The 26305-nt window shown below is 40.1% G+C and overlaps 2 protein-coding genes and 1 long non-coding RNA gene across 7 annotated transcripts in view; 2 read left to right on the top strand and 1 right to left on the bottom strand.

Moving 5' to 3' along the window:
- LOC120731329 (E3 ubiquitin-protein ligase SH3RF3-like) overlaps window positions 1-12935 on the bottom strand; it is a 106781-nt gene extending 93846 nt beyond the window's left edge. Inside the window, exon 1 of one of the 2 annotated variants that reach the window (XM_040028314.1) lies at window positions 11587-12935. In XM_040028314.1, coding sequence (XP_039884248.1) covers window positions 11587-12006 — 420 coding nt within the window. In that variant the 5' untranslated portion in view covers window positions 12007-12935. The remainder of the gene's footprint in view (window positions 1-11586) is intronic. The other variant, XM_040028313.1, reaches the window with a different exon arrangement.
- On the top strand, window positions 872-2626 carry LOC120731356. Of its 3 annotated transcripts, none has more exons than XR_005695333.1 (4): window positions 872-996; window positions 1535-1820; window positions 1911-2268; window positions 2386-2626. It is a non-coding gene; the product is annotated as an uncharacterized LOC120731356 (long non-coding RNA). The 3 variants fall into 3 exon arrangements; XR_005695332.1 differs by having other exon boundaries at window positions 872-1630; window positions 1727-1820; XR_005695331.1 differs by having other exon boundaries at window positions 872-1820.
- edar (ectodysplasin A receptor) overlaps window positions 11885-26305 on the top strand; it is a 42424-nt gene continuing 28003 nt past the window's right edge. The window contains exons 1-4 of one of the 2 annotated variants that reach the window (XM_040028336.1): window positions 11885-11998; window positions 18448-18663; window positions 19065-20031; window positions 21079-21214. In XM_040028336.1, the coding sequence (XP_039884270.1) occupies window positions 21209-21214 (6 nt within the window). In that variant the 5' untranslated portion in view covers window positions 11885-11998; window positions 18448-18663; window positions 19065-20031; window positions 21079-21208. Of the gene's footprint in view, window positions 11999-18447; window positions 20032-21078; window positions 21215-26305 lie in introns of both variants that reach the window. The other variant, XM_040028337.1, reaches the window with a different exon arrangement.

The raw sequence follows: 26305 nt of genomic DNA, 5'->3' as shown, positions 1-26305 counted from the left end.
TGCAGCGTCTGACACCTGAAGAAACCACTGCGTGTTTCCACGATTCTCTTCCCCCAAGAGAACCGTTCTACTTCTTCAAGCACATCAGTAGTGGAACCTTATCTGATATTACAACAGACATACACACATTACATAGCAGGCTGTTAAAGGAGTCAGCACCAAAGGAAAACGTGCTACAAGTCACAAACTGTTACTTGGAGCGCTTTTCCGAAGCAAATTTCTTCACTTATTCAACCCCTAAACAACCTTGAGATAAGCACCAATTTGGGGATTAGATACCAGGATGGTTTTCAGTACCTCACTGTACTAGTCATTATAACAGTATAGGGAATTTGGGGGCACAATGACACTTTCAGCCAAAAAATATGGTAAATGGCCTGTATTTGTATAGCACTTTACTAGTCCCTAAGGACCCCCAAGCGCTTTACACATCCAGTCATCCACCCATTCACGCACACATTCACACACTGGTGATGGCAAGCTACATTGTAGCCACAGCCACCCTGGGGCGCACTGACAGAGGCGAGGCTGCCGGACACTGGCACCACCGGGCCCTCTGACCACCACCAGTAGGCAACGGGTGAAGTGTCTTGCCCAAGGACACAACGACCGAGACTGTCCAAGCCGGGGCTCGAAACGGCAACCTTGCAATTACAAGGCAAACTCCCAGCTCTTGAGCCACGATCACCCCAGAGTTAAGGAAGTTTTATAAGTACTTATAAAACTTCCTTAACTCTGTCATCTGTCATGTTTTGCTAATCACTACCTTACCTGCTGCACAGTAAAAAATGGAGTGTCAATATTTCAGAGTAAACCTATTTTAACCTAGATAGAGTATTTACAACTCTATGAGGAGTAAACCAGCTCTGTAAAGTTTGTTAGTCACGCAGTGAAGACTTCACTCCACACAGTGTTGATTATTACCAGTCCGCAGGCGTGTGTGGCCTCAGAGCTCTAATGCACATGGAATTTTCTCCGAAGAGCTGCCACAGTCAGGTAAGTGAAGTTAACATTCCCATACTGGTAACATTGTTTAAAAGGTATTTTTAAACTAAGTAGCTCTTCATAGTTTCGCTGATGTCGAGTGAGGACATGTTAGCAGCATTTACCCATAGGTTTAATGGCATTCCAGTAACTACATGCTAGCAGTTGCTAAAAGTTAAGATGTTCGTTATCTTATCACTGCGTTAATATGAACCTAAAACATTTTAACTATGTATTTCTTCTAAATGCTGTCTAAATAATATCATTGTCACATGTCAAATCGAACAGTTTGAACAACTAAATTACCGTTTATCAGTAAGCTAATAATCACTAATTAGCTTACATAAGTGAACATACTTTCAGAAAAAGTGGGTAACATTACCATAAAGTTAACTTTACTGGTTTATATTATTTTAAGCAAATGCCAAAGGCATACACTACTTTAGAGTTTTGGTCATTATTTAGTAAGAAATATGTATTTTGTGTAAATTAACTGATAGCAATGTTAATGACATGTTAAGTAATATTAAGTAATGTTCCTATTTTATAGAAAGGTTTAAGAGTACGCAAAAACCAAATCTCTGAGAGATGCAACCAGAAGATGGATGAGAAACACACTAGAGGCTGAGATGACAGAATAACATGGGTAAGAATCAAAAATGTAAGATATAAAGAAACATTTTAAACATTGTATTATTTTTAATTGTGATGTTTAATGCCAATTATTGAATTTATACATTAGGACATCTCCCCCTAAAAGCGTAAGAGTGATGTATGCGCAGGGCATTGTTGCTCTGTCTCCATATCTGGAAGGCCCATATTTACAACATGGATATGTAAGTAAAGGGAACTTTTCAACATTAAATACATAATTTCCCTCAGAAATGTTGATAACATAGTCCTTCTTCGTTTATTTAATTACATAGAAACATTACTACGATCCAGAGAGCAGTTCAGGATACATTGCATGGCGGTTGAAGACCATTCAAAGAAAAGCTGTGGAGGAAAGAAGCGTCTCAGTTTGCAAATCTCCCAAAAGTAAGTTCACTTATCATTTAAATGATACTGATGTAATTTGTAGGCAGGATTCAATCAAACACCTCTCTATGTTCTGTATTTTTGCATTACAGATAGAACAAGATTTCCGACTCCTGTTTTGTGAGGTCACTGGGAGCAAATTCTTGGAGAGGTGGCTCACCAATCTCAAAGCAAAGGCTGTAAAGGAAAGTCATGGACTTGTCCCCACCTCAGAGCTCTTGGAGTTAATGTGCAATGCTGAGTCAGGTACTGAAGTTGAGAATGGTACGATTGTGACTGTTTTTATTTGCCATTGTTGGTTATATAGGTAATTCTGTCAATTCAATGTATTTTTGGAATAATTCTTTGTTTATTCGTCTGTAGGCTGGGACAGTGACTTGTCTACTATCTTGCTGCTGCTACATCTGCTACCACCATCTGCACAAGGGCGAAAGAGACCAGGAAAGATGTCTGCATCTCAAGCTGTCAATAACCTCATCAAATTCCCAAAGGTATGTTGTTTAAAATATACTTTCCATCACCTCTATTTTCATGGACAGTGAGTTGAGCTAATCTACTGTCAGAGGATAGTCACTTAATACTGTTGTTTAATGTGTTGTTGTAGGCTGGAACCAGTATACAGCAGCATCTAGACAACATCACCCGAAGCAATCAGCCCTACCATCTTACTCAGGGATCCACAAGAAGCAGCATTCACACCTTCATTGTGATTGAGAAGCATGCACTTCCATGTAATGCGACAGGTTCTGTAGGAGCCCTTGATGAACTCTTTAGGGCCCATTATGTCTTTGGTACATCATACAGTTCATCCCTGACCAACTTTGTTACTTTTCTGCAACTACGACATTGGGGAAATGTCATATTGCTTTCTCTAGTGAGCATCATAGAACTGTGAATTGTAAAGGTTTGTTACGTTAATTAAATGACACTGAATTGAGATACATAATAAATGCTGTTACTTTAACCTGTATATTTGTTGTTATTTCCATAATGCAGGATAGATCACAGTTATTTAGTAATATAGCATCATAAGATGAATATGAAAAAATCACACTACAGAGAAATAAAAATGATATATTATTACACATCAGAGTGTTATTATTAAACTAAATTTGGAGTAAAAATAGCTCTATAAAGTGTAATCAAATTACTCTGAACAGTGTGAATAACCCTCAGTGTTAAATATTTTTTACACATTTTGTTGTTAATTTTGACACTAAATTGAGTACAATTAACACTGAAAAGTTAACACTGGCCATAGAGTAAATTTAACTCTAATTTTGAGTGGGACCAAATGTTATCTGAAGCAGAGTTAAAATCAACTCTGTAAGTGTAAAATTGACACTTGGTTTTTTACTGTGTGTTCACATTCTGCTGAAGGGGCACAATTTATATGTTCCCTTTTTTCCTTTTTTTAAAATTTACTTAAGATGTACGTGTATATTCAAGAGAGTGACAGAGTGGGGACTTCAATTGTGTCTAATAACCTTGAATGAAGAAAAAGCATGTGTAATTCAGCGAAAATGCAGGGGCTATATAAGGTTTTTTTTATGTTATTTTAAAAAAAACAGCATGCATGTATAATTTTTACAATTATTAAACTAAAATTAAATTAAGGTTAATAATTTAGGTTCTCTAAAGCACATTTTCTATTCATTATTCCTGTGTTTTAATGCAACCATTAGCTGTTGTAATATGTAAAACCTCACAGATGAAGACAGTAGCTTACACAATTCCTTTCACTGGGACCAGACTTTGACAGCTATGCAATGATTTAATGAAAGAAAAAACTCCAAGAAAATTGATTGTGGTTGAACCGTAGGAGAAAAAACTGATTGAGATATTTCTGCGAGGCGTTCTGTAATGACAAATTAGAAAGATCCAGAGTTACGCAACATTGTTTTCACTTTCCTTGAAAAATGTTCACAGGGAAACTTTAATCTGATTTCGTTTTTAATAATTACAGTTTTAAAAAATCTGTCTAAAATGTAATGTCCTAGAATAGATTTAAATGTTAATTGGAGCTAGATAATAAGGTGTCAATCTTCCATCTAAAATATAATGGCTTGACTAGTGGCCAGTGACTTCTCACCCTTATCTCCATAGTAACAAAAGGAGCAGTAGTGAGGGGGTTAACCCTTAACCCAATGTGTGTGTGTGTGTGTGCGTGTGTGTGTGTGTGTGTGTGTGTGTGTGTGTGTGTCTGTGTGTGTGTGTGCGTGTGTGTGTGTGTGTGTGTGTGTGTGTGTGTGTGTGTGTAACTGGCTACACTCGTGGGAATAGCAGTCAAGCTCCAAAAGCTTGTTTAGGCCTTAACACCCGTTATACATCAACCCCCAAAACTAAACACATCTCCCAGGCTGGAAGCTGCCCTCTTCTGTCACACTGCTTCTTTCCATTGGAACATTATTTGATCCACCTTTCTCCATATCTATACTAGTTAGATGATGGTAGGGTGCAATATGATATAGAATTTCACAGATTTAGCACAATATAGACGCTATATAATAAAGTTGTACAAAACAGGAATTGGTACTGCAAAATATATTATTATAGGCAAAGCTGTCTCCCACCAGTAAGCAAGAACAATAAAACCACTGACAGGGGGAAAAGGGTAACATTGATCACCTTGTTACAATACCATATCCTGCAGGGAAATCTTGGCTTCTGGCATTCATGAGGATGTTTCTTTGACACATACCACCCACCTAAACATTTTTGCAGACAAAGAACACCCTCACTTGGATTAAGGTCATAACCAGCTCAGCGAACACAGCATGAATCCAAGGTGTTGATCTGGCCCCCAGTCTCCCCAGGTCCCAATCTGATTGAACATCCACTGGATTTCAACCACAGGGGTTCTCACCCTGCAACCCACGGGACCATAAGATTCAGTAATGTGCCAAAATGAGATATCAACGGGAATCTAAAGATGCCACCCCACTGTGTCCGTTCTTTGAGTGGTTAGAACTGTTGGCAGAACCGTGGCACTTGATTCTAAAACTCTGGGTGTTTTATATTTCCAAAGAAACATGACACCGAAACATATCTAGCCATACAAGGATCAACATTTTTTTAAATCACCAGAAGAAATAAAAATGACTTTTTTGGAGAATGCGTATATTTAAAGTTAGGTTTCTGTTCTTTGTCTAGTGCAGAAATAAATACATTTCCCATGAATCTACTGAAAATGTGAATGAGTAGTTTTGGTTCTGCCCCGTATTTTAAAGGAGAGCAAAAAATAAACACTGGTCCACTTTAGGCGGACGAGAATAAAATTGTGGAGGAAACAATACCACAGCACATTCTGGCAAGGAAACGGTTTAAACTACAAAATTCTGGACACACTCTGTGGGCTGCTTAATTGCAAACCATTCAAAATCCCATTGTGCTCAACTGATAAACACAAAAATAAGCATGGGACCATATGCATACTGCAGCTACCACACATTTGTGCAAGCACACCACAAAACAGCATAATTCCATAGATGCCAGAGGAGAACCAGAGTACTAAATGCACTTCTTGCATGTGTGTGGGGGATGGGGACCTTATTTTGCGACTTTATTTGAATTAATTTGATTCTTCTTACTTCAGAAAAAGTGAGCAGAAGATGAAAAGCAATGAGCAGAGAGTCACAGAGGGAAAAGATGTGTTTGTGCGAGTATGTGCTAACAAGCTGAGCTGAAAAGGTCGCGCACGCTCACAGACATAAACATATACGAGCACAGAAAAAGAGAGTGTCTAGAGCGATACTATAATACTCACGAAGATGATTTGTGTGCATCTGTTTGGCTGTGTGCGTGTACATCGCTGTGTAGCGTGTGTGCCAGGCCTTCGTTCAGTATTCATGAAGTTGGGGGGATAATGTGGAGGCAATGACGAGGAGCTCGTTGTTTGCTGCAGAGATCGGCAGTTTGCAACACTAACGACTGAATAAATGTGCATGCACGTGTGTGCATGAGAACGTGTGCGTTTGTATATGCAGCTGGGGAGAAGGAAATGTGGTGATTGTGCAAATGAGTGAGCAGATTCTAAGTTTGTAAGTTTTAAGTGAGTTTTAAGACTTGTTTGGAAATTGTTTTTCTAGTTAAAAAACTGCGTTCCAGAGTTAAAGTTAGAAAAACTGTTTACATTAAGAAAACACCTTTGTGTGTGTGTGTGTGCACGCATTGTGTTTCTTTGTGTGTCTCTACTGTGCTATCATACAAAGGACACAGGTTCAAAGGATCATTACAGGGACTGGTAAAAGACTATTTCCTTTTGGAACCCCACCTAATCCCTGGGAATGACAGGGCAAAGCAATATCTGACTCTGGAGATGAAAGGAGGCGGCGTCATTACTGCAGTGCACTGTCATGGTAACCCCAGGTGTCACCATAGCAACCCCAGGTAAATACAGGTAAGGAAGAAGATCAAGGGCTGGGATCTTCGTGACACATTGCTTTGATGAAAATTGGACTGCTACAGATGGGTGACAAATTAAAGGAAAGACGTGAACCTTTTGACCCCTAGAGGCAGGACATCTCGTGGCTCTGTTGTGCCTCTGAGTGCATTTTGCTAGCATGATTCGGATCCACTCGTCCCCTCAAAGGGAATGGTTACCGCAAGTAATTAAAAAGTTGCTATGAGTGATCCTTTAGATGCAACTTTTCTATCTTGCAGCTTCCAAGAAGGCAATACCTCCATCCATTGGGTACAAGAAGTAACTGAACACTTTGAAAAGTATTAATGCATCATCTTCACAGCTATCAGATCTTGAACTAATTAAACAGCTACAAGCAATTTTGGACTGATAGGTTAGACAATGCTCACGATCACCTAATGAAGGAACCCTTCTTTATACTCTTAGAGACTTTGACAGTTCATGGTAAATCACAGTGAAACTATTCTAGGGCAGCCCAACAAATTACTTTCAGTGTGACGATATGCAGCAGTTTGCTTGAACAGATATTTGATAGATCAGTTTAGCTCTGAATTTTGACTGTTGATGCTCAGGTACATCATAATTATCTGTAAATGACCAGAATATAATTCCGAAGAATATTCTTGATTCGTGATCACATCAAAATGATTGAGAACTTCGAATGTTTTATACTGTGCATAGCGATCCAAAATTAATCTCTTCTAAGACAAAATCTATCACTGACAGATGGATGAGCAGACGAACTGAATACCAAACAGGAGTCTGGGTAAGTCACTGAAGTATAAAAGAGAGCCCAAATAATCCATAAACCCCTAACTCTCAAAAAACAATCCACTCTAAAAGGACATATTCCTGCCAAGGCCAACCTGCCAGAAGAAAGCCACTAAAAATTCATGAATCTGTGCGAGTCATCCTTCAGTGTCATCATCAGGTCCTGATGATAACATTCTAATGCTTCAGAGTGCAGACGTCTTATTTGTCTCTCTTCAGACTTAGCAAGTGAAGACATTTCTGATCAAACCAATGCAAAAGGCTCTGTATCAAATAGGTTTCTGTAATGACATTGACCACATTCAAAAATAAGATCTGATTCACTCTGTGCCATGAGAAAAACGTGACCATAAATATGCCGGCATTTTTCCCCCATTTTCCCAAGAAATTGGTTTTAGTTTTACACCTAAAACTTGATAAATGATTTTTTTTTCTGTATAACAAACTTTACACAGAATGTCCCCAGTGGGTTCAAACCAGGAACACTCTTGCTATGATGTGGCAGGGCTAATCAGTGTACAACCATGCTTCCTTTGGGCTATCTACAACTGGACTGAAATTTAACATACATACAGTGACACATTTTCTGGAAATCTAGCTAAAACACATGCTAAACAGGACTAAAACAAGAGAACTGAAAATTGAGAACAACGCTGCAGTCAGTATGAGAACTGATAATAAAAGACAGGTGCCATAACTGAGTCTGGGTATTATTGTGCTTTAATAAGACTTAACATAATTTAGTTGATTGACAGAGATCCACTCTCTTCCGCTTATCCAATTCAAAGTCTCAGGGGAGGGGCTGGAACCGATCCTGGCTGCCATAGGGCAAAAGGTGGAGCACACCCTGAATAGGTCACCAGTCTGTCACACAGCACAGAGAGACCAACAACCACTAACACGTATGGGCAATTTAGAATCACCAGTTAATCTAACCCCACTAACCACATGTCTTTGAACTGCGGGACAAAGCCAGAGCACCTGGAGAGAACCCATGCAGACACAAGGAGAAACATACACACAGAGAAAGGTGGATTTTGTTGTGAGGGAACAACAACACCATGCTGCCAAGATTGAAAGAGACTAAATATACTAAAATTGATTTACTATAAAAATCTTGTGCTATTCAAAGCAAAACAAAAAAAGAAAAACAATGAGCAAACAAATGCAACAGCTGATGTTCATCACAACGACTGAGGGACTACTTAAGATGTATTAAAAATGCAAATAGGCTCCAAATTTCTCCTTTCAAGTTAAGAGCAACACAGCACTTGAATGTTTGACCCCCAAAAAAACGTTTTAGCAGAGGAAATAACGCTGTAAAGGTTTGAATATCCCTGTAAAAACAATGTGAAGCAGCTATTTTTTGACACTGTTATAGATGGGGATTGTAATCTCTCTTTCTGATTGGCAAAATAGACTTTATCGGTCTTGATAGACTTTAACTGGTCAAAGCACGAAGTCGGCAACAGAGGCTCAAGGAGCACAAAGAGCGGGGGAATTGCAGATCTCACTGCTGACTCAGCATGCCTGCCTCTTCTTCCTTTTCCATAGCAACACATTCATTCTAATCTACAACCCCAAATACATGATGTAGAGTGCTCTGTTTCACCTGTTTGACTCCCTCTGTGACCATGTGTGTTTGTGAGGTAGTGCTGCACAAGTGTGTCACTCAAAGAGAGAATTAAATCCTTTTGCGAGACCCCTGCTGTTTATATGTTGAGGTGTGTGCATCCACATGCACACGCACACACACACCACTGTTAGAGGAGATTAATTCACACTTTCATCACCAAGCCTTGGTCCCAGGAGAGCCTGGATGAGACTTGGGCAAAGTGACTGCAGTGGGATTGCGGGGGGGTGTTAATGGGTTATAGGTGTGTGCACGTGTACTAGCGGGTGACTGTTTGTGTGTTCACTGACCAATAAAAGCTTGGTCCACAGTGGAGTCCTCTCCCATGGGGCCCTAAAACAAGCACAGACTGGCCACAATTAAGTAGTAAGCGTCCACTGTGCATGTATGTGGCTGCTTCGGACAACAGCTTCTGAAATCCATGTTAGTACGGCTGAAGTGATCTGCTGATTACTTGATTACTCAATAAATCGTGTACATTTACAAGTAAATGGTAACTGGACTGGTTCTTATATGGTTCTTATTTCTACTCACAGCGCTTTATACAACATCCCTCATTCACCCATTCACACCTATTCATATAAGCACTTTTTCTAGTGCTTTCTATCTTGCATTCACACTCCAATGAACACATCAGAGAACAACTTGGAGTTCAGCATCTAGACCCAGGATACTTTGGCATGCAGGCGGGAGCAGCCAGGGATCGAATTCAATTAAATTCCAAAATCTGTTTTATTCATATAGTGCATAATCACAACAACGATAATAGCTTCAAGGGGTTGTAAGGTAAAGACAGTCCCCCACAGTCAAGCTACCCTCTTTGAGTAAGCACTAGGTGACAGTGGGAAGGAAAAAATCCCTTTAAATAGGAAGAAACCTCAGGCAGAACCAGGCTCAGGGAGGGGCAGCCACCTGCTGCAACCGGTTGGGGATGAAGCAGGTGGTGGATTGGCAGTGGATTGAACCAGCATAGCTCAGGAGGTAAAGTCACCTCCTGAGCTACAGCAACCCTAAATATTAGAAATACAGCAAATATAAAATATTTTCTGGATACCATTATTTCCGGTGCAAACTGCAAATCAAGATGTCACTTTGTGCTCCAGAGCAATTGTCCAAAAACTTTTTTAAAACTAACAGTTCAATATCCTTTCTACACTTTCTGTATAAAAATATTAATATTATGAGAGCTTATATCACCACATGTCGCTTTTGCTGTTCCAAGCTCCAAAATTGCCTGTAGGCCCCTTAAAGTTTAACAAGCAAAGTGAAATAAAGGCTTAAGTGCTGGCAGAAATGGCACTGAGGGTCTGGATTTCTGTTCACCACCTCAAGCGCTCCACATCTTCAAACAATGCCTAGCTAATGTGAGAAAACTCAAGCACTGAATATGGTGTGAGACCTGACGGGAATGTTTTTAAGTTGCTTGAACATTCTTTGCATCTTTCTTACTCAGGTCCTCACTAAATTCATGACGGAAACTCTTGTGTACTCCAGCTCTAAGAAATCTCATTGTTCTTATCAGAAAACCAACACACACACACACAATATGTCCACAATAAATTTTGTAACATGTCGCAAATTATTTTTCAAAGACCCTTCTGACACCTTACCACATTTATGGTTTTTAGCCAGTCTTTTCCATTAGCTGTTGAATTTTCTGATTTCACTGTCAGTATGCGTTTACAACTGAAATTCGAGTCTTGAAAAACATCTTAAAGCACTTTAGCTATTTGCACAAAAATTTAAATTGTTTAATTGCAGGATGTTTAACCACACAATTCTGGTACTTCTTAATTCAGTAAAGCAAAAACAACAGAAACAAACAAAAAGAAAAACCCTGAGAATTTCTATCAAACCGCAAACCATAAGCTTTTCCAGATTTTAGACCCCAGGTGAAAATCCTAGCAAAATGTCAATATTTTTGCAGCTAAGTGCAGATTGTCTCACATTTTACTGCTTAACTGACATATTCTTTAACAAGTTACAGCCATAAGACAATGCGCTGGCTGCACTGAAGTAAACAAAGCTCTCAGATCTACTCCCATTGAGTGTGAGTAATAAAACCTCAGAATGCTGCAGCCTGTGGGCGGCTGGACATTACCAGAAGTATGGCAACTATAACACTGACCAGTGACCCCATCCTCTTCCATCTGTCTTCACGTTTGCCTCCCCTCTTGCTTTGCAAACTCAGTTCAGTTTAATTAGGTAACACAAGAGAGATTATAAATGAGTCACTACACATCTCTGTCTTTGTAACAGTATGGGAAAACCACAGCAATGCATTTCTCCTTTTCCATTCAGTTACATATTATGAACATTGGAAAGAAATGTTCTCATTCTCTCGATCAATGTATTCCATGACTTGGAGTCTTATTCCAAGTTTGTTTTCCTCCCTTCATTCAACTCATGACCAGAAGTATGACCGATCCATGAAATCACAGTTTATATAATCAGGATATAATTGGAATGTTTGCATCTAACTACACAGCACCTGAATATCTGAGCAGGCGGATGATGAGCACGCTGATCTACAGTTCCAGTAATTAAAAGCGTGAGAAAGAACGCCCGTACTTTTCTCAGTACGGTACAGAGTGCCGTGCAAACAACCTTAAAGTTGTGCGTTACGTATTGCAAAATGAAAACCAACTAACTTTTTACAAAATTGCGTATTTTCGAAAGTGTTGGATGTTAGGTGTCGTCATCCACATCGTGCACAATTGGGGGGAAAGTGACTAACCTTAACAGGAGAGCTCCTGGTGGCCACGGGAAGCTCCCTGATCGCTGTGCCCGGAGGAGAGGCGGATATCCCGGCTGCGTACCCCTGCAGCGAGCCCCCGGCTAGGGACTGCCTGCCTCCCGCTCCTACTCCCCCTCCTCCTCCGCTTCCTCGCTGGGGCCGCTGCTTGATACCATCCAGGAGGCGAACCAGGAGGATGTTAGCGGGCAGGTCGTCCACCCCGCAGTCCACCAGGATGCGGCACTCCGGGCAGCGGAGCTCGTTCCGGGAGCTGACAATGTTCTCCAGGCAGCGACGGCAGAAGGTGTGCTGGCACGGCAGCACCTTAGCCGTGGTGTCCAGGCGCTCCAGGCACACCGAACACTCCAGCAGATCCAGCAGTGACGAGGACTCGTCCATGTCGGCGGAGAGGGTGAGCATCTGGGCTTCAGTGTCCGTGGGGACGCCGCGGCGACTGTTTCGTGTACCGTAGAAAAGAACCGGGGGCACAGAACATTCTGGGAGACGGACTGGCTGGGAAGCAGTCCACGGACGCCCTACGACGACGGTGTTCCCTCGTACCGAGCGGTTCCCCGCTGAGTTGTGAATGTTCTCCGCTGTTCCGCGCCTCTCTCTCGCTGTCTCCCTCGGCGTGTTTATGTTGTTCGCTCCGCTCTCCGTGTGTCTCCCCCGCTCTCCAGCAGCTGTGCGGAAAGCGGTGAGGTCACGCTCTCATCATCATCATCCGCGCGCCGATCACAATTGCGGTGCGCGCTCACGCACCAAAGACAGATTGATAAAGACTGAGAGAGCGCGAGAGGGAGAGAGAGAGAGACCTTACACCTCAGAACCACCACAGGCATGCAGGCGGCTCCACAGCCCCCCTCGGTAATTACCAGCAGCCCGCTCTCTCACTCCTCACACCTTCACTCCAACTGGTTAAGAAGGAAGCTGGTATCGCTCCTTGAAAGGCCGAAAGGTTCTTTGTCATCTCACCTTCTTATACCTGTCATAAACAATTCATTCCTAGTTTTTGATTCTCCAAATCCTCACAGGTCGCAGCATCCAGAGATACAAAAGTTGATTCCTGGACGCTTTTTCTCGATTTTGTTCCCCTTTCTGTTCAAATGCGACCAACAGGGCGCGGGCTTGATCTCAGTCTCTATGCTGTCTTTTTGTGTGATGCCTACCTGACAGGAGAAGACATCCTTTTGATTACCTCAGTAACAACATCCAGCTGATGGTTGAGGGAATGGGAAAGGGTGGTTTGTGGCGACGCCTGGCGGTCGTTTCCTGTGACTTTTTAATTTAAATCAATTAGTCAGAGATTCTCAAAGTTTTCGTGACTCAGTGTCAATTTACGGAGGCAATGTACAACTGGGGCGCAGGGGAATAACGGTTACATCACGCATTATTAATCATTTTTAATATAAGGAAAGTGTGGTCTGCTATCATAGGTAGAATAGATTATTTAAAACAGGAGTGATGGTCGCTCAGTAGTTATAGTATGACACGAACTTTGGATTAATTACATAGTAGTGCCTTCTTTCCTTGCCGTGCTTGCACATTTGTTCAGAAGTGGCAATTATTCTACGGACAACACTTTAAGAACCGTGGTTACGATCCATCCATCCTTTTAACAGCTTATCAAATTCAGGCTCATTCAGGCTGGGGACATACAGAGCCTAGCTCATATGACAATGGGCAGTTAATTGCCTCATTATAAACTACTTGGTTAGCGCAATGAGAAGGTCCTGGGTTCAAACCCACCAGCCATCCAGAGCCTTGCTTTGTGGACTTTGCATGTTCTTCTTATGCTTGTTTTCCGACTCTCCGTGTTAGCCTTGCAATACACTGGCGACCTGTCCAGGGTATACCCTGCCTTTCGCCCTATGATAGCTGGGATAGGCTGCAGCCAACTGGATAAGCAAGTGAAAAATGAATGGTATCAATAGATGGTTATAATGCAAAACCTCATTATCATTGGTTTCATTGCAAATTGTAAAAGGGAATGTCACTGAATAATTACAGGATTCTATTTACAGATAACATTTTTGACAGCGCTACATTAGAAACATGGTAAGATGATTACAATGCCATTTCCTATGAAATGACATGACCTTTATTTAAAGATACAGGGAAAGAAATCTGTAACATTTCCACTGACCTATTCCTGGCATGTGCTATATAATGAGCACAAAATAGACAAAGGATAAGGAAATGTGTGTATGTATGTGTGCGTGTGTGTTGCATTACAAATCTACATCATGTAAGCTAAATCAGTACACTGGCTTTAGTTTAAAGTTATGTTTAAGTTAAGTTTGGCTAGTATTGTTAATGTCACCAAGACAAATCCACAGCAAATTTCTGTACAAGTCAATTAAACTCTCTGCGAAGTGACGATAACATGACCATGTGCTCTGTTTCTCAGCCATAGTCTTTCTCAGCTCGTCCACCTGTTCAGACTTGCTCTGCTCTCACATTCAGGAGAGGCAGGGAGTGATTAAGACCACTGTGTGTGTCTGTGCTCATTTGTGTGTTTGCGAGTGTCTATGTCTGTGTGACTAAAGTGACGCCTTCCTGGTTACAGGGTGAACCCACTCTTTACCACCCACGATGAAAAGAAGAGGGTGTACAGCTTAGGGATACAATAAGAAATAAGGAGTGTATGTGTGTGTGTGTGAGTGTGTCTGTTTGTGACACAGTATTGCAGTTTTTTTTTCGTTTTTATGACAGTATCGGGCTGTTAAAATACACTTACGCATTCTGTACAAAGTTTTAAACACTGAAGAAGATTTCAGAGCAGAGAAGCAAAGTTAAAATAATGTAATGAAGCATACTGATTTAAAAAAGCACTCTTACTGGAGTCCATGTGTTTGGTAATGAATGGTGTAAAGCTAAACAGATAAAAACTGCACAGCACAGTAAAGGCTATATTAAAGGAGCTGGAAAAGAAGCTTCTACAGCTAACTAGAAAAAGACTGAAATCAAGGACTTGTTTTTTATGCCAGTAATTTTTTTAAAAAAATTCTCTGTGACACAGAGCTCCACTTGCCATTTATCTACAGAGGCCTCCCATTTCCTAAGATGTATTTGTATGTCTATAGCCAAGGAGCAATCCAATGCAACTCAGCTGCTAAAACACATGTATGTTGTTGTTGTCAAGCCCTGATTCTCAATACCTCACTAGTGCAGCAGCCCACGAGTGCTGGCAGTGAACCAAAATTCATCCTGTCTCCCTCCCCTCTCGTTATCATACTCACTCCTGTCTTATGCCCAGTGTCTTTCATGTGCTTAATACAATTCTTCACAGCCAATGATTCAGAATTAGAGGGGAACTACAGAGAGAAGTGAACATAAATGATTTTTGGATGAAAATCCCCTCAATCCATTTAAGCAGGATCGTCAGGGCTCCCTGTAGGATGCACTGCTGTCAATAATAGACAAAAGCTGGATGCTGTTTAACCAGCACACGTGTCAATTAAGAATGATAACTAGCTTTCTGCTAATATAAGGGGTTAGTCAATTCTCAGAGAAATTACAGAGTCTAACAATGTTGCAAAACATGAACACACATGCACTCCACGTGCTTCTCTGTTGCAGTGCACATGCTGTTGTTTTGCATGTTAATGCTCTCTATTAGATACTGTAATGATGAGCTAAAAGATTATGCAAAAAAAGTGTTATTTTTCATGTAATCAGTTAGTACAATAGTGCATTGCATGTAAGGTAAATTATATGTACATTTGTGTTGGGTTTATTTGAATTTTCTTTACATTTCCCAAGGAATGAGCGTCTGAAAATGGCAGATTGCTCAGTGCTTTGCAAAATAAGTTACAGTCAGCCTTGTGAGTGATTTCTTCGTGTATTTTGTGCTCTGTATTCAATTTTACTGCATAGTGCGCTGCAATGTTTCACTTTATTCTTAAAATAAATAAATAACTTATTGTTTTTATTACTGCAGTGTAGTTATTTTGCAATTGGATATTGTCCTCTGGGAAATTCTTGCCGTGATGAGCCATGAAAATAAACCTGATTTGTGCTGACCTCACTTCAGCTGCATTTATATTCACATTCCTCCTGCTGGTTTTCCTGCTGTTTACTTCTGCACAAATCTAGTTCACCAAAGTTTCACAGAATCCTATGTTATCTTCATCTTTATCAGTTCTAATTTCATCGGACTAAACTGAAGGAAGATTAAATCTTGTTTGCTTTAGGTATAAAAATATAATAAACATTTACTGTGCGTATACGTGTGGACGCGTGTGAGTGTATATGTGTAAATGGGTGGATCTTTACCGCGAACCTATACCATACACCTCTCTCTCAGCCGCCAATGACTTTCCTTCATGCAAAAGTAGGTTAGCTGACACGACAGTTACCATGGCAACCGGCTCTTGCTTCCTCACTGAAGAGTGGTGCGTGTGTGTGTTCTCACTGAAAGATTTCCAGGGGTAATGGCAAGGTCATAGAGTCTGTTGTAGGCAGTTTCAGTAGTACAGTGTGCGCATTCCACACCTTTTTTAATGTGTAACAAAAAGAACAATGCTCAAGAGGTGTTGTCTACCTGCGATGTGACACATACAAAGTTATTTTTTTTATTTTCTGTGGACTCTGACTACTCATAATAATATTGAAACATGATTCCATTTACACAGTAACCCTGAGATCAAGTGGAAAGCCTGTATAATTTTTGGTTGTGGTTATTAATATGAATCAGAAGAGATCAGTGGTTGCATTTTTATTCTGTCGTTTAAATATTGCGCTCATCTATGGATTTTTTAAAATAGTGTTTCGCCTTTTGTACATTTAAGCCTTATAAAAGGCATGAGAAGTGTGTTTTGGTGGCAAACTGAAGTCATCCTAATTCAATATACCAAACAAATTAGGCCTCCGCTGACTTCTGTCTTCTCAGAGCTACAGTGCTTTGATTGGAGCTTAGCTGGGTTATAAACAGGGTAGGCATTCTGTGACAGATGCTGTGATCTTGTGATTCTTTAAAAGTGAGATGTCCTACATCAATGCATTTTAAGACTTTGTAGAGCCTAAATATATTCTGCCAATGATTAGATTTGTTCATCAAGTAGTGGTAGCTGTAAACCTAATTTGTTTAGCATATTTTATAAAGACAGACCCCAAAAAATAAATGAGAAAAAAACATGAAGTGAATAAATAACAATCACATATCATTCATACCATGTATTATTAAAAGGAGAAAAAATTATCAGAGCTGTCTATTTTTTTTGCATCTTTGTCACATGCTTCAAACGATCAAACACATTTTAATATTAGACAAAGATAAACGGATTAAATACAAAATGCAGTTTTTCAATGATGATTTCATTTATTAAGGGGAAAAGGTTATCCAAACCTACCTGGCCCTGTGTGAAAATGTATTTGCCTGCTAAAACATAACCGGTTGTGCCAGCAAGAAATGCACTCAAGCATTTGCGAAAACTGACAATGAGTCTTTCACATCACTGTGGAGGAATTTTGGCTCACTCTTCTTTTCAGAATTGTTTTAATTCAGCCACATTGGAGGGTTTTCAAGCATGAATGGCCTGTTTAAGGACACGCCAAAGCAACACAATTGGATCTTAGTCTGGACTTTGACTAGGCCGATCCAAAACTCATTCAAAAGATTTGTTTTTTGAGTGGACTTGTTGGAGTGTTTTGTACTATTGTTCTGCTGAATAACTTGAGCTTCAGGGCATTAACTGATTTGGTAGAGAGCATGTTCTTCTTATGCTTTGCTGCTTCAGGTCCTGAAGCAGCAAAGCAGCTCCGGATCATCAAACTACCACCATGTTTGACCCTCGGTATGATGCTCTGTAAGTTTTATGTCAGATGTGACAGAACTTAAACCTTACAAAAAGTTTAACTTTTGTCTCATCAATCCACAAACTCTTGCAAATTGTTTAGCAAATGTGAGATGAGCCTTTGTGTTCTTTTTAGTCAGCACTAGTTTTCACCTCAGGACGCTCCCATGAATGACCCAGTCTCTTTGCTATTGGTGAATCATTAACACTGACCTTAACTGAGACAAGTGAGGCCTGAGGTACTTTAGATCTTGTTATTGAATTTGTTGTGATCTGGATGAGTCATCAGTGCACCACTCTTGGAGTAATTTGGGCAGACCGGCCACTACTGGAAAGATTCACCATTTGTGGTTAATGGTTTTTACTGTTGTTTACTAGAGAACCAAAACCTTAGAAATGGCTTTGCAACCCTGGATTGAAAGATCTAAATGACTTTCTTCTTCATCTGTTCTTGAGTTTCTTTAGATCATGTCATGATGTGTTGCTTTCTGAGATCTTTTTAAAATACTTTTTCACATAATGTCAGGAAGATTTGTGTTTTTCAAATACATCCTATTGAACTACATAGTTCACATTTAGCAGGCGGAAATAAGGATATTGTCCTGATTCGAATGCAGACCAGAGGAGCCATTAGAGCATGATAACTAAGGCTTCATTCATTTGAAACCTTGCTTTTCATTATAAGATGCACTACATTTTCCACATATAAGACGTATTAGATAAATTGCATGGTCTATTTAGAAAATTACATAGCAAAAAAAAAAATCCTTTATCTCATGACATCTGCTTCTGTTTCTTTTCATTGCATTATGGTTCATCTGTCCCAGCTTGTCTCATTAAAGCATCGCTTTCATCATCTATGTCATATTATCTTAACTAAAGTGTGCTCCACCATCTACCGCAGTAAATACAGGTTTTGCTTAATATGTGTTTTTGTCCGGTGTGTGACAGAGCAGCCATCGTTCTCTCAGCAGAATTCATCACTTTTCTTGTTATCCCCTCCTCATCCTCTCTTTATCCCCTCCTCTCATCTAATCTCTTCTCCTCTCATCCTCCGTTTCAGTCAGGAAGCCCTGGACAGACATCAATGAGGCTCCAAAAGAGGAGCGAGGATGACAGAAAAAGAGAGAGAAAGAGAGAAGAGGATGGAGAAGGAAGAAGACGATGAAAAGAGGGCAAAGAAAGTGGGGGGAAAAACAGAAAGTGACCAAATAAAAGAAAAACAAAAAAGACATGAAAGACGAAGGCAGAGACAGATAGACGGACACCGAGATGAAGAGTAAGTAATTACAGGCCTCCCAGTGTTTTCAAAGCCCCTCTTTTATCTCATTCTTCCTGTGGCTGAGAAAAGGAGAAGGAGCGGAAAGGAAGAGGAGGAGGAGGAGAAGAAGACTAAAGTCGAAGCTTTATTCCAACTCAGACATCAGGCACCAGTTATAGCTACATCACAGACACACTCAACCTATGTCTTGTGTGTGCGTGTGTGTATGTGTGTGTGTTTGTGGCGGTGGGGTATTTGCAGGGTGTTTATATTAAGAAGTTTAATTGTATATTTTCAGTCTTAATGTGCAACTTTTGTTTATCCATCTACAGTAGCAATACTGTGGTTATCATTTATTGTTTAATGTGTCGTTTGATGTTCTGTTGTTATTCCTTCACTGTTTAGCCTTCTTGTTTCAGCTGCTGTCTTTAGGGTTCACCACAGCGGATCATCTACCTCCATCTCACCCTATCCTGAGCATCCTCTTCTGTCACACCAATCCCCTCCGTATCCTCCATTACTACATCCATGAACCTTCTCTGAGGCCTTCCTCTTTTTCTTCTGCCTCGGCAGCTCCATCTTCTACGTCTTTCAACATCCAGTCTATCCACGATCCTTCCTCAGCACATCTTCAAACCATCTCAGCCTTCCCTCTTTGTCTCCAAATCTGATCTCTCGCTCAGACGTACTCATTTCTAATCGTGTCCATCTTGGTGACTTTGAATGAAAATATTAGCATGTTCAACTTTGCCACTTCAAAATAAAAACAAAAATAAACAACTTGCATCATCTCACACCATGCCAAGTGAAGTGAAATGAAGTAGCTGAGGTCACAGAGGTGGATGTGGTAGTTGTGGTGACATTTTTATGAATTATTAAATGTACACAAAGTGACCTTTAGTGACCTTATTCTGTTACTAATTAGACTTTCAGTACTTTCGTGTAAGTGCAAACTATAACTGAGCTTCTTGTTTCCCTCATGACGACCATAGACTTGTTTAAGACTATAGTCATGCCACTGTGGTCTTATGAACGCTAGATGGCAGAGTCGAGTTGTAGCCTGTAGCACATTAATTGCCCCGACTGAAAAACATAGTCTACCTGGGCCACGTTAATCCGTTTCTTATCCAGGGCGGGGAGAAAACTTCTCACTTTTTTCTTATCAAGGAGGAGCCTGGAGACGCACCGACAAGCAGCGGCGCAGAGGCTGGGGCACAATTTGACTTTGCGGAGTAAAAACTCTTAGACAGCGAGTCAGTCCCTCGGCGATGCTCACCCGGCTCCACACTCGAGATTGATCACCAATTACCGGGACTGATCATCGGGCAGCTTAGCCGGTAGCGCAGGGGAGAAACCAAACCAGTGCGCCCCGCTCCTGAGCTCCAGGTAAGAAGAGTGATCAGCTCCGCTCTCAGGAATGCAAGGACGGATTGCTGCAACACTCGGGGAAATTCCTGAGCAGCACTTTTTTATGCCAAGCAGACATGTGCTTCACTGTAATTTTCACTCAAAGGGGAAATGCACGAATTGTTGCTTTTATTTTGTTTTAAGGGAAATGATAAAGAATCAGTGGACCATGGCATATTATCACACCGGCAATTCCTTTTCAGAAGTGACTTAAAACAACAGCGCACAAAAAAATCTTTCTGCTTTCATATAAACACTTGACAGGATGATTTTGGCGCAAGGCATAATTATCTAGTAATAAATAGTTTTGTTTATAGTGAACACGGCTGAATGAAAACATTTTCAATGTTATGATTTGCAGGAATGACAGCTTCAAGAAATACATTTTCTAACAGTGAGTGTGTGACAAGCATATAGCTAGATGATTGTGGAGCATGTTAGAGGTAGCTCACTGTACGTGTTGATGCAAAGGTTTTAGCCTAAGGTGGTAGAAAAATTAGATTGTTTTTCCATTTTTCACATTTTTCACATTTCCGACCTCAGTTGGTTCATGATGAATGGTTGATAATGAATTGGATTAAGTACTGTGCTGATTACTTTGATTTGAAAAACGGATTTCTATTATTAATTTCGTCTCAGTCAATCATTTTAGTGCTTCTATGAATAACAAGCCACGTCATACTTACAGTGCACGGCGTTATTTTTCCTGTGACACTTGAGGTAGTGCGCGTTTGTGACCTCGCACAACTTTCTCGTCTGTCTGCGTAATTGTTTTTCTGGTGCCGCCTGACTGTCCCGGGCCCCGGGCCCCCCAGGGGAAGTCCTGCCCGCAGACAGGCAGCTCGGCCCGGCTGGGGACATGCCGGGTCCTGCCGAGCCTCTGAAGTCTGCTGGCTGGCTTTGAACTGAAGCTGCTGGAGGTGGAAATCAATCCGTCTCGATCCCCCCTCTCTCTCTGTCTCTGTGTCTCTCGCCCTGACTCTCTCTTCCCCTCACTCTCACTCTCTCTCTCTCTTTCCCCTGCAGCCCCCGGTGCAGACATCTCTTCTGCCACTGAATCTTTCATGTAGAAAGGCAAAGGATACACAGAGAAGAAACAGGAGGGATTGTAACTCATCTTCAAAAGAAGTTAATATGGTTTCTGAGGATTAAAGGGATGAAGGTAGAAAAACTAACAAAGCCAGCGCCTGTAGTCATGATCATCCTATACTAGGCTGAAGTGAATGGGAAATTTGTTTACTTACTCGCTTTTTTGGAGTGTTATCATTGCAAGTGTTTTTCTTGTGAAAGTTTAATGTTTAAATTTATGCTAGATGTCACAGCTGATTCCAATAGAGGAAGCATAATCATTTCCCCCCATGGAGAAATTTATAGAGCTCAGGAGGCCTTCTGGGGTTGAATGTTTCGTAAATGCTTCACACATCTAAGAGGAAACTCAACTAAAACACGTCATTTGGAGTTTACTTATGGTAGTGAAGTTATTTCAGCTCATTATTTTAGTTAGCGGGACAATTTATGATACAGCTGTTTGGTGGAGTCTTGTAGCCAAACTTACAGCACTGGGAACATGTGTAAGAGTTACAGTGACCCTGTGCATTTTGCATAATATGCAATATATTGCTTATAGCTTTATATGAAGAACATAAAAATCTAGGTCCCATTTATCCACAAATTAATACTTCCATTTATTTAGGAGGCATTTATTGCTTTTAGAGCTGAAAAAGTAGGCTAGATAAATTTTTTTACTATTACTTTTCTGCATTAGTTTTGCATTAGTTGTAAAATAAATGTGTCAGTTCATCAGCTTTCAAACCTTTTAAAATATATTCCATTAGTAGATAAATGATTTGATTTTAAGCTTTAGCTTAGTTCTACCCTTGTATAATAAAAAGGTTAGCTCTGTGAATATGCACACACAAAAACGTTATAGCATCAAAGTAAATTTAAAGTAAATTTAAAGTACAAACAATGAAAATCCAAGTAATATTTTTATTTTTTAAAGTACATTTAAGTCTGCAGAGATTCTTAAAAGCACATACACAAATAAATTATTGTGTATTGTGTGAAGAGATACATCAAATATTAAATGCCACCTAAATTAAATCATATGATCCTAAAATATGAGAATTGTTTTGTAATTTTACAGACAAAATTATAAAATCAGTCCAATGGCATTTATGATACTTTTGTGATAGAGAGTGAAGTGAAATACTGACCCTCCCAAACTCTTGGGGGGGAATTAATTACTCATTATGGGTCAACAGCCAGTGGTTCTTCTTTTCTGCGCTCCGTCATGGGCTTCCAGGAGGTCCCAAACAAAATGAGAGGTAGCAGCTCCACTTCATTGCATTTTATCTTTGCAATAATACTTTGTAATAATCCCAGCAAAGGAACATAAAAGCAAGAAAGCTTTTCTAATCATAGGTTTCATTCTCACCGCTATTATTTCCCCATGCACAGTGAAGACAGTTCAACAAACCAATACTAAATCCTCTCCGTGTAGACCCCAGAGAGGGAAGTTTTAATCAAATTGGGGTTTGTGGTCTAATTTGTGTCTACTTACAATTCCTCCTGTGTATGGGTAACCTACTACATCAATGTCCTTCATGTAGAGTCTGTGGAGAGAGCGATCTGGCACTTTGTGTCTTACATTATGGAAAAATGCTGAGAGTGGTTTTAGAAATCAAAGTTCGGATAAACACATGCAAGAACGTTTGTGCCTTAAGATGAAGTTAAAATAGGTTGTCCTTTGCTGGTTGTCAATTAGAGGAATTCATGGGCACCGAGGATGCTTTCATCTCCAAATCTAGTGTTTCTCATTTGGTTGTTGAGACATTTTGCAGGTGGAGAGTCTGTGTGGGACCGTGTCATCAGTGCACTAAGTTGGGCACCTGTGCAGCTGAACATATGAGCTGTAAGATCTATGATAGCATGAGCCCTCCTTGGGCTGTTAGTGATGGCAGATGAAGGCATAAAGTGTGCTTTTGATGGTTTGCAAATACCTCTATGTAAATCTTTAAATTCCCAAATTTGGAGTCTTGGGTTGATTGACTAGGAATTTAGCTTTGAAGATTTCCCTTCTCTCACAACCACATCCATCCATCATGACAAGCTTCGGCTCAAAAAACTTAAATTATCCCTCAATTTCAGCCGCTTGAAAAATCTGAAAGCTTTTAGAAGGCACACCTATATGGTTCCTTTTTTAAAATCGTAGAAGTAGCAATGAACAGTGCAGATTGATTCTACTTTGAGCCGGAGTTTTAAAAGGCACTCGCTCTGTTGATTATGAGTGTGGCTAAATTCTTGCTAATCACATCAAATGAGTCATTGCTGTTACTGAAAAGCTTGTCCGCTGTTGATTTGAGCTTGATTTGATCATTAAACACTCTTTAACACTCTTTGTTACAGCACAGTGTCTTCTAGGAGCAAAAAGGCCAGTGAAACCTTTTTTAAGGGGCACACCCCAAAAACATATTTATGCTAATTTTTGAAAGTTGTTTTTTTCTTTACTGTAGGTGTATTGAGAGAAGGAATAAGACATACAGAGGAATTTCAGGTAGAAGATTAAGCTTCCCACCTACAGTCAATGCAAAATAAACAGAGACAGACGTGGAGACAGGGAGAGAGATGTTATGCACCGGCAGAGCTAAAGAGAGAACAAGGGATCAAGGAGTGGAGACGATGAAAGACAGATCACCGGCAGGCAGAGAATCAAAGAGCACGGTGACTGACTTGAACTGTGATAGGTGTGTGCTGCATGTGTGTGTGTGTGTGTGTAGGCATTCGCGACTTCTTTTCATGTGCCCTAAGAGTTTGTTTTTCCTGCGCATTGAGTGGGAAGCTGACAGTAAGTCTGTAATTAAACCAATCAAAAGATGAAGAGACATGAAGAAACATCACACATGTATGCACACACACACACACACATGCATGCACATAAACATACATTTCGCTTTGTGCGTTCAAATTATTGAAAGTGTGTTTCTGTTGTGCTTAAAAAATATGGACATTATTCACCATCAAGGACTCAAGTCCGTCTTCGAGCTGGCTCTCGTCATCGCGTCTCTTAGCGGCACATGTTTACACGAATCACGGTTCTCTAGATGATATCTGAGTCACTGCACTTGCTGCGTGTCCATGTCACAGTAGAATTGCACTCTGATTTGTTGGTGGAAATTCAAGTTGCAGCAAAGCATGTTTTGACGCTCCTGTGAAAACGCAGCTCGAATTGATAAAAGCACGGATGATGCTGTTGGGTGGGATTGGAGTAAATGGATATTTAGTGAGGAGGCAAGAGCCAGCTGTTGTCTGAGGTTTGGGTATGTCTCCAGAGTTGGAAATCCCTTTAATCAGCGTTTATTTTCACATCAAACTTAAGACAGTAATCATGTTGCAAATCAGATGTATTTATTTCCGGCTCATTTAGTTCCCCAATAGTGAGTCTTGATGGCTACTTCATTCAGTGAGTTTGACTTTCTCAAAGACTTGTCAAGACTTTTAAACTTTAACTTTTTTTTTTAAAGACTAGTACAAGAAGTCAGTGAGATCCATTAATAGAAGTTTTGATTGAGTTTTTGATGGCCTGACTCAGCTGAAGGTGAAAGCGGTTGGTCTAATTTGAGTGACAGGTCTGCTGCCACCGCCCCTTTATTTACTTTCCAGCTGCCTGCAAATCATTCAAAGGAGACAAAATGCCAGCAGCACATTCCTTCTTCATCATTCACTGGAGAAAAGAAAGACAGTTGGTGCGTTTATGATTACTGAGGATAGCTAAATATGAAATGACAGCAAAATGGCCTCATTTTTAAACACATAGTTGGATTAATTTTGAAAGCTGCACATTGTTTAGGAGTAAAGTGTGATTTTATGCTTTTTGAGCAGGTTGTTAAGTGCAGGTAGCTGATTATGGCCACTGTTCAGTTAATGACATGGTGTTACACTGAATAGAATAGTTTATTTCTTTTTTTCCCCTGATAATTATAGGCTCGTGCAGTATGGGTTTTATGCTTATAATCTCGTTTTAATCTCTTTATAATTTGAGGTTGCATTGTGAAATTTTACTTTATTCTACTGCGTTTCAGTGATTTATCCTCTTGAGTGTAAAACCTGTCACAAAACATAACAACGTATGTATAAAAAGACGTACAGTCGTCCAGTTTCGGTGAAAATAGAAATCTGTGCTATGTAAGTCTTGTTAAAGTAGGTTGTTTATCGGAGATGGTGGAGGTTTAAATGACAGACTACAGAAACTTGATAGTGGGGAAATCCACAAAATGTGTGGTTTTCTGCTTTCTGTTTTATCTAGAAACCCACGCCACTGAAGTTTTACTACCTATAAGAAAACCGATAATTGACTTGCATAATATCCCAACACTATAGTTTACATTTTAACTGATCACAACTAATTGTCAGTTGGTAATTGGTATAAAGTTGTGTACAGTCTGTTGTGATTCAGGGCTAATGTAGTGGGAATGTATTAAAACTATAAACTTCCTTAACATGTTAAAAAATGCACTAGAAATCAGATGTTGTAATAGGTGGAATCTTCTATAGAAAGACATCAAGTGAAGACATCTTGTGTTCTGACGGAGGCTTAAAGATGGTGATGCTGAAATAGAGCTGCCATTAGGTTTGCAAGAAAACAGATGGGTTTGAGGTGTTGTGCTTCTTGGATGCACATGCAGACAAACAAGGTAGTTTAAGGCAGTCAGACTGTGTTACATGTGTTTGAAATTGTGCCTGGATTTGGCAGGTTGAGCCCTACTCTGTTAAGGGATCAAATCATTTGCCTGTTTAGGGATAGAGCTCCTCCAGAGAACGCTGCTTAACTTTGGAACTTTGTTTATGACCTGGTTGGATTGTGTAGGAATGTGTTTATGGCAGCGTTTGGCAGGTTTATTGGTTAAAAAGACCAACATTGCTTTTTTTTTTTATAGATGTTCAAATTGAAGTATAATTCTCCTCAGGTATACTGGATATGCTATATTAGATAGTTTGATTTCTTTTTTAATATGAGGAATGCATTAGTACTAATTGTGGTTTTCTTGCAAAACTTTAATTGTTTCTAAATTTGCATTTTTATGACACTAAGAATTAATTTTGGCATCACTTAAACATTATATAAAGTATATGACTATTAGGTATTTAGTTTTAACATGTACTTTCATCTGTATAACAAGAAGTTACATCGTGTTTAAGGATCATTAAAAATGTCATTAAGACAGGAAAAGGGGTCGGTTAGATGAAAAAGTGG

The sequence above is a fragment of the Simochromis diagramma genome, unplaced genomic scaffold, assembly GCF_900408965.1.
Source record: "Simochromis diagramma unplaced genomic scaffold, fSimDia1.1 OVJJ01000343.1, whole genome shotgun sequence".
Taxonomy (NCBI): domain Eukaryota; kingdom Metazoa; phylum Chordata; class Actinopteri; order Cichliformes; family Cichlidae; genus Simochromis; species Simochromis diagramma.
Note: the sequence above shows the minus strand (reverse complement) of the source record. Positions and strands in the feature narration are given on the sequence as shown.